The sequence below is a fragment of the Telmatherina bonti genome, assembly GCF_933228915.1.
Source record: "Telmatherina bonti genome assembly, chromosome: 21".
Classification (NCBI taxonomy): domain Eukaryota; kingdom Metazoa; phylum Chordata; class Actinopteri; order Atheriniformes; family Telmatherinidae; genus Telmatherina; species Telmatherina bonti.
The window spans coordinates 19,008,185-19,019,832 of NC_136630.1; the positions used below are offsets into that span (position 1 = coordinate 19,008,185).

Consider the following 11,648-nt stretch of genomic DNA (forward strand, 5'->3'; position numbering starts at 1 on the left):
GAGCATGCGCCCTTTTTTTATTTTATTTTTTTTTAAACAAGAAACGCATGCGTAACACGCTTCTGAGCTGAGCTTAAATTAGCCAAAACTAATTTATCTGGAATTTTGTGTAAGCTATATTACTGTTGTAAAAAAATAAACAGAGGCCAGTATTAGTTGTGCTGCGATATAGTTAAGCTTATTCATGTGTTACACATAGTCGACATAACAGTTATACTTACTTTTTAAAGGAAATATGCCAGTATGATAGCTAGCTAGCTAACGTAAGGCACGCCAAACACGCTGGATAGTCTTTTAGTGCTCAACAATAATATCTTACTTCAACCCGGGTTGCAACATGGGGCGAAAGAAACAGGGCAAGTTTGTGCGACCTGACAATATCGGCAAAGATAAACGCCATAAAATGAAGGGGAAGTCTTTAGAGGCCTTTACAGAAGAAATGCACTCTGCTTTTGAAGGTAATAAACAATGTTACAGCGAAAAATGCTTTTTTTTCCCTTTGTCCCTGACACAGCGTTCAACCTGTACTGTAAATAAATTGTAATCAATATGTTAATATAACTTACAGGTTCCCGATTGTGGGCGTACAGTGCTTTGATGTATAAACCCCTTCAAGTTATAGTTTAGCTATTTGGGGAAGATGACTTTTTTTTTTTTTTTTTTTTTACAAACGATCACATTTAATTTATGAAAGCACATTGTGGGATGTTTTAAATGTATGCCCAATGTAAGTGAAGGTAAGTAAGTAAAAGTTATATATGTGTATATATATATATATATATATATATATAGATATATATGTATATAGATATATATAGATATATGTATATAGATATATATAGATATATGTATATAGATATATGTATATAGATATATGTATATAGATATATGTATATAGATATATATAGATATATGTATATAGATATATATAGATATGTATAGATATGTATATAGATATATATAGATATGTATATAGATATATATAGATATATATATATATATATGTATATAGATATGTATATAGATAGATATAGATATGTATATAGATAGATATAGATATGTATATAGATATATATAGATATGTATATATATATATATAGATATATATATATATGTATATAGATATATATATATGTATATAGATATATATAGATATGTATATAGATATATAGATATATATATATGTATATATATAGATATGTATATAGATATATAGAGATATATATATGTATATAGATATATATATATATGTATATAGATATATATATATATATGTATATAGATATATATATATATGTATATAGATATATATATATATGTATATATATATACATATATGTATATGTATATAGATATAGATATATATATATATATATATATATATATATATATATAGATAGATATATATGTATATATATATATATATGTATGTATATATATGTATATATATATACATATATATATACATATATATCTATATTATATATATATATTATATATATATACCGTGCGTTTCATGATAAAAATCACGAAGCACTTCACAATAAAACACCAAAACGTTAAAACAACATAAAAACATTTTTTTAAAAAACAAATAAAACTAAGTAAAAGCAAGATTAAAAAGATGTGTCTTAAGTTCCATCAGCAGCATGTAAGCAGCATCTCTTTTTCTGTATTTTTCAGCAAGCCTTCACTTACAGGAGGGAGCAGAGGCCCCACTGGTTAAACTGCCATGCCCTCTTGCAATGTGGGAGCTGGGTCACTGTGATCCAAAACGGTGTACTGGTAGAAAGTTGGTCAGGAAAGGCTTTGTTCGCAACCTGCGCCTCAATCAGAGATTTAATGGACTTATACTGAGTCCAATGGGTACAAAGTACGTGACACCCGCAGACAGGTTTGTTAAGTTATTTTCTCTATCCCACATTTGATCACTGCTAATTATGAATGTATGTATGTATAAATAAAGAGCTTGTCCAGTTTTATTATTCTGATACTGATAGAGTAGTTGAAAACAAAAAAAAGCTCTAACTTGTCACATATAGCCACCCATGTTGACGTTATTTGATTTTATTAGCCATAATTTTGTTACTATCAATTTAGTTGTTGAATTTTAAACTACTTTGTGTGATAAAGGTAATTATTCAGATACAGTTTAGAACTAGAAAAGCACTCTGAGAGTGCAAACCTCCGCCTAGGCTTTTAAAAAGTTCCTGGATCCAAAAAATCCAGTTTGGATCACAACCAAAATTAAATCAGTTCCTTCTTTTCACATTTCTAACAACTACTGAAAAGTTCATGAAAATCCGTCTATAACTTTATGAGGTATTTTGAACACAAACAGACGGTAAAAACATAACCACTTCCGCAGAGGTAAATAAATTCATTACCAGTAAGCCTTAACATATGCTTCACTTTGACTTTTCTTTAAAAAAATGTTGTTATCAAAAATTTTTGTGTGGACTTTGTTCCACAGAGAAATTGTTGCTCAGAATGGCCTAGCAGTGATTGACTGTTCATGGGCCAAACTGGAGGAGACCCCGTTTCATAAGATGGTTGGAAGTCATCCCCGGTTATTGCCATACCTCGTAGCTGCAAACCCTGTCAACTACGGCAAGCCTTGCAAATTATCTTGCGTTGAGGCTTTTGCTGCCACATTCTGCATCGTTGGTATGAATTTTTCTTAAATTTTCTTTTTGGGAATAAATTACTGTATTGCCTTGCTGACAGTACTTTTTTAAACCATGTTATAAAATGTGAATCTGAAACTGCAATGATGTATGTGATATTTCAGGTTTTGAGGAACTTGCAGTTCTCCTGTTAAAGAAATTTAAATGGGGGACAGTGTTCCTGGATCTCAATAAAGTTCTACTGGAGCGCTACGCAGCATGTCAGTCAGAAGAAGAGCTGCTCTCCGTAGAGAAGGAATTTCTCACGTCTAAACCAGAAGAGGAAGAGTTTGGTAAAATGGGGAATAAACTGGGGCTCTATCTCAAATCTGTTATTACAGTGCATCTTTATAGTTGCGGAACGGTTTAGTTCTCCACTTGTTTCAGTCCCACATTTATTATTTTGGTTGCAAATTTTCTTTCTGTAGTTTGTGGACTTAAATGGGGTTTCCCTGTTTGCTTGTTTTTTTTATTATTATAATATCCTGCATTAATAAAAACAAAAGCAATTTCTCTTAGTGAAAGCTACTTGTCTGTCCTGCTTACAGATCCATTTGATGTCAACTCTGGACTGGAATGTATGAATCTCAACAGACGTCAATAGTAAGTACCTCATGTTGCTCCTGTATCATTAAAATAGTGACGCCTAGCTGTATTTGAAAACTTGAACCACATTTGATTAGCTTTGTAAGAATACATATTTATGGCCTCAGTGGTGCATTTGCAGTGTAATCTGTTGCCCCGTTGATATAGTGCCGGTTTCTCCCAGAATCCAATTGAATCTCTTTTTTTATGTTCAAGATCAGGTTCTTGTTTCTGCACCATTCCACAAATCGATTGACCATTTTCCTGTACTTGGCATGTTGTCCGTCACTGAGACAGTGGCAATTTCTTTCATGCAGTAAACTCAAATGTTTAAAATTAATTTTAGGACTCAAATCACTGGTGGTGTAGTGGTCCTTCAAGGCATTGGTATACTCTCAATTTTTTGCCACTGTTTTAAAAACAGAAAAACATTTGCCAAGAAAAATTATGTTTCAGAAAAAATGACTTAAGATCTGTATTTGATTTACTCCAAAAGCCATCTGTATATTTGCTCATTTGCACATCATTTCTGCTCTTTGGTTTCAGGGAGGAAGAGTTACACACACAGACTAGTGAGACAAGCTCATAGACATATATCTTTATTTTGTCTATGTGTAGGCTAAAGTTACTGCAGCTGATGGCTAACTGCCCCAGTGTAGCATAGGTACCTTAGTTGAGCGACTGGGCAATGTAAGTAGATGTGTTGGGACATTTGTATTTGTAAAATTGTGGAACCAGTTACCAACTGATATCAGATGCGCCCCCTCCATTTCAGCTTTTAAGTCCCGTTTAAAAACTCACCTGTACTCCCTGGCCTTCACCACACATTGATTACATGTCTGTCAGTAGGGTTCATTTGATTATGTTTTACCTTTTTAATTGTTGTGTTTGCCTGTTCTTTTCTTTCTTTCTTTGATGGTATTTTTAACTCTGTAAAGCACTTTGGTCAGTAAGTACTGTGCTTAAATGTGCTAGATAAATAAAACTTACTTACTTACTAAAAGCAGCATCACTGGGGGTTTAGAAGGAGGTATACTGAATGCTGACTGAAAAAGAATTGGGTATACTCCGTATACCTGCATATACTCTGGACTACACCACTGGCATTTTTGGTCAGTCAGACATGTCTTCTGTTAGCTCCACTCTTTAGTCCAAACAATCACTTCTGGCTCCAGGTAGACCCAGATGGCTAAATCTTAACTTGAGGCTTTAAAATGGCATTTGTGATCCAATGCATGATTTTGCAATAACTCCATAAATCTGTTGAATTTTGTATAGATACATGATGAATGTGAAATTAGGTGGTAAACTTGCAGCTTTTAATGTATTCACATCCTGATTTGATAAAAAGTTGTGAACTTTTGGTTCTATTAGATTGAGATAAGATTGAGACTTGGCTGCCTTTGATTTGAGGGAATGACTGGATATTGAAATACCATTCAACTTAATTATGCTTTATCTCGGCGGACAGAATACACTTGAACACTTCCCATGGGTTGTCCTTGATCACATCATTAAACATGAGTCACTCTGTTGCATAAGACACCTTGGATCCCTACTTCCATCTTTTTCACAGATAATGTAATTTTCTTGAGATCATCTGTTTCATGACTTCTCTGTGAATTTCTTCTGTTCGTATAATTCTTGTACTGTTTGATTATAGTTTAATTAGTTTGACATATGCTAATCCAGGCTTAGTCTATACATTATATTCATACTTATGTGCCTACAAATATGCCTACTTACTGTAGAGTATTATTTGCCTTGATACTGTGAAGGCTTCTTTCTTTAGGGAATATCCTGGCCTTGTTGCTAAGCAATCTATAGATTTATTGGTTTAAAAAAAAAACCCAGAAGAAATAGCCCACACCTGTGTTTAAAAAAATATGTTGGAGAAATATTCAGCTATGGTGTATGCCTGGTGTATGCTCTTTAATTCCATATTTGATATAAACCTTTCTAGAATAAAATATATTGGTAAAATTGCTTGCTTTTTTTTTTATATTGCTTTTAGTTGACTGTAATTATTTTACTTTTAATTGTAGTATTTTACATTTAATTTGTCCAATTAAACATGACTTTTATGTTAATTGTTTTTGTTTTAACTCCCCACAATGTGGCACTTTGGTCAAGGTTTAAATAAGATTGCATTGCATTTCAAATAATTTTTTATTCTTTGTCAAGCCAAAGCCTCATGTATTATACAAGCTTATTCCTGTTTTTACAAGATTATTTTCAAATTAATGTTGTCCTTTTTGTGTTTTAGTGTGCCTGACGATGATGATGATGATTCCAGTCAAGACTGTGATACATCAGAAGATGCTGAGCACGAAACAGACGACAAAGAAACAGATATCAAAGAGTCAGTAAGAGACTCACATCAAGATGAAGAAGAAGGCTGAATCAAACACTCACAATTAGAAACATTTCAAATGTGGATCCCTTTAATGCAAGGACTGGCAAAATTATTTTAATACTTTATACAGAGCTTTGTTTCCCTAAGATTGGCATGATTTGCAAAATGTAAATAAAATAAAAAAAATTTAATCCATCCTAGTGGGAGTCTTGGTAGATGTGTGTGTATTATGGTACTTAATGTAAAATTATTCAGAGAAAGTTGGGGATCTTTGGGTCCTCAGGCAGTATTATGCTTAAAACAAACCCAGCACTTTAGCTGAAATTGCGGCATGGGCTCAGGAACACTTCAGCGAACCAGAAATGATATAACTGTGTAAACTTGCCCCAAAATCTTAAAAATTTAAAGTGGAAATAACATAAATAAAAACATTTGCAGTTTAAACAGGTGAACACGTAAATCTTATATTAGCTTGGCGTTATTAACATGCAGTTTGTAAACAGTTATTTAAATTTGTATGTACGATTATGAAATCCTATAATCAAATTTGTTAGATCAACTCCTTTTTTCCGAGCGTCTATCACACTTTCAGTTAGATTTGAGATCAATACAGATCAATTGAGATCAATACAGAAAGCGAGCACATTTTAGTTTTGTAAGTCGTGTAAATGAGCCTTGCATCAATAAGTCGGTTGGAAACAGAATAGCGCAAATAATGTGCGGGTCATATCATTTGAATATGAGCAAATGTTACCGTTTGTCTTGCATCATATCAGTGTGATGAAGTTGAGTAGGTTGTAAGTGTGGCGGGGGGCGGACACAGCAGGACTCTCCTCTGCTGTCCTGCGGTAACATTGTTGTGGAACGACGTCACAGCTCGAAAATGAAGGCGCAGAGGCAGCCATTACCGGAGCTTCTCTAATAATTTTATTTCTAATAAATACTCGTGGAAAACTCCCATGGCAAGAGCTACAAGTCAGCTAGTAAGTGTTACAACTCAAACAAGAAAATATTTTCGAAGGCGGTGCTCTGTATGCACCGTGTAGTAGCTGTGTGTTGAGAAGTAGGTATGCGGGGCCTTCACTTCAAGAGCGATGCTAGCCGCAAAATATCGCTTAGCTTCAAGACTCACTAGCACTTAGCTTGCTGTAGTTTGCTATCACAACAAATTGTATTCGTGTAAATCCGGGTTGTCCAGCATCCAACATAGTTTATAATTAAAAGCCTTTCAACTGAATTGGTGAACACAAAACATTTTTAAATGTTTTATTAATTTCGTTGTATGTTTGACCATTTTCTGTTCACTAGTAAATGTTGGCTAATGATGGCATCGGTTCGCGCTTTCGACTGATGTTCCTACTTGCCTACAAGCTAACCTTAGCTTTACTGCGTTCCTCCTTTTGCTAGAAGATATCTTCGTCATATTCGATTGTCAACTTTGACATTTTGATATTATCGTCAATATATTACCATATAACCCCAGCGATGAGGTTTACCTAAATAAAGCGGAAAATTTTAAGTTTGTTGTTACCTCGTTGCTAACAGTAGCTAACTGGCTGTTAGCGTCAAGTTTGTAACTCACTGTCAATGATGGCCGGCATTATTTGTCAAGGTAGCACAAGTTGCTGCTAGCTCGCTAGCAAGCGTTGGTTAGCAAGGAAAGTTCCAACAGGCCAATTGTTACCCGAGTACTCAGCGTTAGTTTAGTGATAGCAGGGTTGTCTATTAACCATGACATGGTTAACCAAATAGTAACGGGGTAGTAAATAGTTACACAGATAGTTGGCAACCAGAGTCAAGTCCGGAATAGGCTGCTAAATGACCACACCTTAGTTTTGAATGAGAAGAAGCCAGGCCAGCTGAGCTTAAAAACAAAAAAATAAAAGATTAATTGAGCTACAAACGGATCTGCACAAATTTTTATAGTAGTTCAGTAGATTGTAAATGACTGACAATGTTCTTAGCAGTAAAGAAACAGTAAAGAATTGCCATTGCTCGCTGTGACCTGTCTGAGTCTTAATGTCATTTGGTGGGTTTCACTTTTTGTTTGCCTCTGCTAATTTGTCAGTTTTCTAATGTGCATTTAGAGGGAGGTGAGTTCAGTGCTGCTGTTGTTGTTGAATGAAAACACCGAGTTTAAGTTTGTTTTCATTTGAATACTAAAGGGTGGGACCACCAGCCCCTGACACAGCTTCTTCACTTGCTGCTTGTCTTATCAACGTTAGACATTGCTCTTCAAATAATATAGTTTGAAATGGAATATTTTAATTTTAAAAACAGTAGGTTGTTAGTCAGAAAATTTGCATTGTGGACTTTCTCTGTGTGATCTGAATCCTTATAGTGTCAGAAATGTTTGAATATTAGGTGATCACTTTTTTCACCAAGTTTTATTTGCGTAGTGTGTAATTTAATTTCTTACAGAGTATGCGAATTATGACGCATCAGCTCAGTTTAAGATAATGACAACACCGTCAGTTTCCTAAATTCTAAATTAAAACAACGTAAAGAGTGATCAGTAATTTTTTGGATAATCAAAGTTATATGTTTAAATGGATAATTTAAGCAAAAGGTTCACAAAGACATTAAGCCCTGTAAATAAGACTTTAACTTTAATTTATATTGTAATTTAATGTTCTGATCAGCCAATTTTCTTGTAGCAAGATATATTTAGAACCAGCTAATTGCTTTAAATGTAGAAAGAAAATTGTTTTAAATACTGGTTTGAAAAAAAAAGAATCACAATTTACATTTTAAAACTATCCATTTAAAAGTTGCTAAATATTTGTAAACTTAAGTCTTGTGTCACACTTTTAAGTTATCTATTCCTTGTACTCTTTTATTTAAAAGCATTACTTTAAGTATTAAGACAGCTTTATTGGATGAGTCCTTCTAATTTCTCAAGTGAAGATACTGTTTAAACCACAAGACTTTTGTTTAAGATGAAGTAAGAGAACAATTACTACAGATGCATCATGACTGATTTGTATCTTTTCTGTTCCCTGTCTTGTTTCAGTATGATGTTGTGCCCATTCAGCCCAATGTTGTCATTTGTTCCTGCTCACACCCATCAATGGTAAGAAATCACCCTGACTCCTGCTCGCCACTTGCTATCCCCGGCGCAAGCAGCAGTCACAGCCCAAGCATGGACAGCTCAGCCTCAGAGGCATGCGCTGTAGGAGCGTCTGCCAGCGGCCAGGGTTCAGACGTCCGCACACAGCCAGCCGTCCAAGCCCCTCCACCACGAAAGAAGAAACCTGAAGACTTCAAGTTTGGCAAAATATTAGGAGAGGGCTCCTTCTCGACGGTATATAACTTGCATTCCCCTCTCTACCTTTTGATTTATGTTTAAGCAGATGTTACTACATGCTTGCATTCTTAAAACTAATGCGCTTAGATGAGTCACTCGCAGATCATTCAAGGTAAGTTGAGGAATAAGCCTAAAGAATTTTTGGATCTTTTCCCTGTCAGATAAGTTGGGAAGATGCTATGTTATTGTTTCTTTTTTGTTTGTCTTTTAATCTTGTTATTTTATCTTAAGGTTGTCTTAGCAAGAGAGCAGGCCACTGGGAAAGAATTTGCAAGTAAGTAACTTTGCAACAACTTTTGTCTTATCCAGTTAATTATACGTCATTGTTCAAATAAAAAGTGTCCCAAGTCCTTAGACTTAAATTTTCTTTCCCCCCCATCAGTTAAGATTTTAGAGAAACGCCACATTATGAAGGAGAACAAAGTCCAGTACGTGAAAAGAGAAAGGGATTTGATGACAAGTCTAGATCACCCATTCTTTGTCAAGCTCTTCTTCACATTTCAAGATGATGAGAAGTTGTGTATCCTTTGAACTACTTATTATATCTTTAGCTATCTGATATTTTGTGTGTTCATTAAAAAAAAAAAAAGTTTTCCTGAACTGACTTTTCATAGATTTCGGTCTCAGCTATGCTAAGAATGGCGAGCTGCTGAAATACATTCGCAAAATTGGTTCATTTGATGAGAACTGTACTAGGTTCTACTCAGCTGAAATAGTTTGTGCTCTAGAACACTTACACAATAAGGGGATAATACACAGGTAAGAGGTTGCTTTTTATAAGCCAGTTTGATGATTAATGTAATTATTAGTCAGTGTTTTTTTTTCCTCATAAGGTGCATTTTCTTTCTTTTTTTTTTTTTTCCAGAGACCTGAAACCGGAAAATATACTTTTGAGTGAAGAGATGCACATCCAGATAACAGATTTTGGAACAGCAAAACAGTTGTCTTCAGACAGTAAACAAGGTACACTCACAGTTTTTTTGCTTGGCCTGAAAGTGTATAATATTATACATTTTGTTCTGCTGTTTTTGTTAGCCCTTTTTCTGTTTTGATAGACAAAATACTTGTGTGGACATTTTCTGTGCAGCTGATTCAAAGTTGTTTAGAAGTCTTGAAAGTGCAGATGAAACATTGAATCATTATTCATTCAGTCCACAAAGTTTATAATGATTGAAGTTAGAGGGCTAATTAAACAGGTTTGCTTTTGTAACATTTAATTTTCTCAAGAAAAAAAATTCACCTGTACACTCTAAAAAGTTTAAATTTTACAGCTTATCTACTTATTGTGGCTATTCCTAAACTCGTAGTCAATATAGAAGGCCATCCAGAGGCAGATCTTCAACAGCCATTCATTGTTTGGTTTTGATAACTGAGCGAAGATTTACATTAGACATAGACTTGACTTCATTTCAAAGTATAGAAACTCAGAATCAGATTGAGTTTCATGTTCAGATGGAACACGCTATCAGGCTTCCATCCAGTCAGGTTTTGTAATCACTGCTTTTATGTACCAGAAATTACTGTTTGTCACTTACAAATACCCTTACATCAACATCCAAGCTGATTTAATTTTTTTTATTTCCCACAACATAGTATCCTTATAGTTTAAAGAGTCAGTTAAGTGGAACTTATTCATTTGTAAAGCTGATCAAGCTGATTGTGACTGGACATGGTCACTCCAGCAGTGCCTGTCTGCCTCAGCCTCTTACAAGATAATCTAAATATATATTTTGAAAAAAATGCACCAAATCATTTGGATCTCTAGTTTTTCATCAGGCGTTCCCAAAATTGAGAAAGTGGTCTTTGGATATTAGACGTATCATGTCTGAAATGATTTTCAGATACTTACTATGATGAGTCCTCTTATATCCTTGACTTTGATGTCGTTGGACTTTTTGTATACCAAATTTTGTATTTCATCTTTTGTTTTTGTTTTTTATTTATCTTTTTTACCTTTATAATACTACAACCACTGTGGTTGTTTTAAAGTGCTTTACAAATAAAGTTGGAAAGTTGGATGTATTGGTTGACAATACTACATTATTGATTATTAAGTATGTGGTCAAAACCAAAGTTTTTTTTTTTTTTAGTTGGGGTTTCATTAATGATGGTTGTATTACACTAATGGCAAGGCTTTACTATTGAGTATGTAAGGTGAAATGTTTGATTTCACAAGGAACTGTGTGCATGAGATATCTCATGCACTGATTGTGGTCATAAAGTCCTGATCATTCAAATTATTGTGCTCTCTATGGATCCTAGTCATTGACTCTTGTGTTCTTTTTGTCTTTTATAGCAAGAGCAAACTCCTTTGTTGGAACAGCACAATATGTGTCTCCAGAGCTGCTAACAGAGAAATCGGCCTGCAAGAGGTAATTTTTTTTTATTTTTTTTTTTTATTATTGCTTGGAGGTCATTCAGATATTACCCAGGTCAACTTGAATGCATCACTTTGTTTTTTATTTTAGCTCTGACTTGTGGGCCTTGGGATGTATTATCTATCAATTGGTGGCTGGTTTACCACCATTCAGAGCTGGGTAAGTACAGCTACCATTACATTTCATTTAAGTTTTGCGTATGCTTTTTATCATGTCTAATTAGCAATCTTTGTGCATTTTATTTATTGCAGAAATGAGTATCTAATATTCCAGAAGATAATAAAACTGGAGTATGAATTTCCAGAGAAATTCTTCCCCAAAGCCAAGGATCTTGTTGAACAGCTTTTGGTAAGTCA

At 34.2% G+C, this 11,648-nt stretch overlaps 2 protein-coding genes across 2 annotated transcripts in view; both read left to right on the plus strand.

Annotated features, from left to right (window-relative positions):
- The first annotated feature begins 52 nt into the window (after nucleotides 1-52).
- Nucleotides 53-5,779, plus strand: tsr3 (TSR3 ribosome maturation factor). Its single transcript, XM_079260297.1, has 6 exons — nucleotides 53-458; nucleotides 1,684-1,894; nucleotides 2,474-2,667; nucleotides 2,792-2,959; nucleotides 3,215-3,269; nucleotides 5,518-5,779. The coding sequence occupies exons 1-6, from the start codon at nucleotides 338-340 to the stop codon at nucleotides 5,651-5,653; spliced, it is 885 nt and encodes a 294-aa protein (XP_079116423.1). The 5' UTR covers nucleotides 53-337; the 3' UTR covers nucleotides 5,654-5,779.
- A 689-nt stretch (nucleotides 5,780-6,468) lies between these two features.
- Nucleotides 6,469-11,648, plus strand: part of pdpk1b (3-phosphoinositide dependent protein kinase 1b) — a 13,657-nt gene continuing 8,477 nt past the window's right edge. Inside the window, exons 1-9 of the mRNA XM_079261366.1 lie at nucleotides 6,469-6,590; nucleotides 8,621-8,911; nucleotides 9,146-9,188; nucleotides 9,297-9,434; nucleotides 9,529-9,673; nucleotides 9,780-9,877; nucleotides 11,211-11,286; nucleotides 11,383-11,451; nucleotides 11,544-11,640. Of these exons, the coding sequence (XP_079117492.1) occupies nucleotides 6,567-6,590; nucleotides 8,621-8,911; nucleotides 9,146-9,188; nucleotides 9,297-9,434; nucleotides 9,529-9,673; nucleotides 9,780-9,877; nucleotides 11,211-11,286; nucleotides 11,383-11,451; nucleotides 11,544-11,640 (981 nt within the window). The 5' untranslated portion in view covers nucleotides 6,469-6,566. The remainder of the gene's footprint in view (nucleotides 6,591-8,620; nucleotides 8,912-9,145; nucleotides 9,189-9,296; nucleotides 9,435-9,528; nucleotides 9,674-9,779; nucleotides 9,878-11,210; nucleotides 11,287-11,382; nucleotides 11,452-11,543; nucleotides 11,641-11,648) is intronic.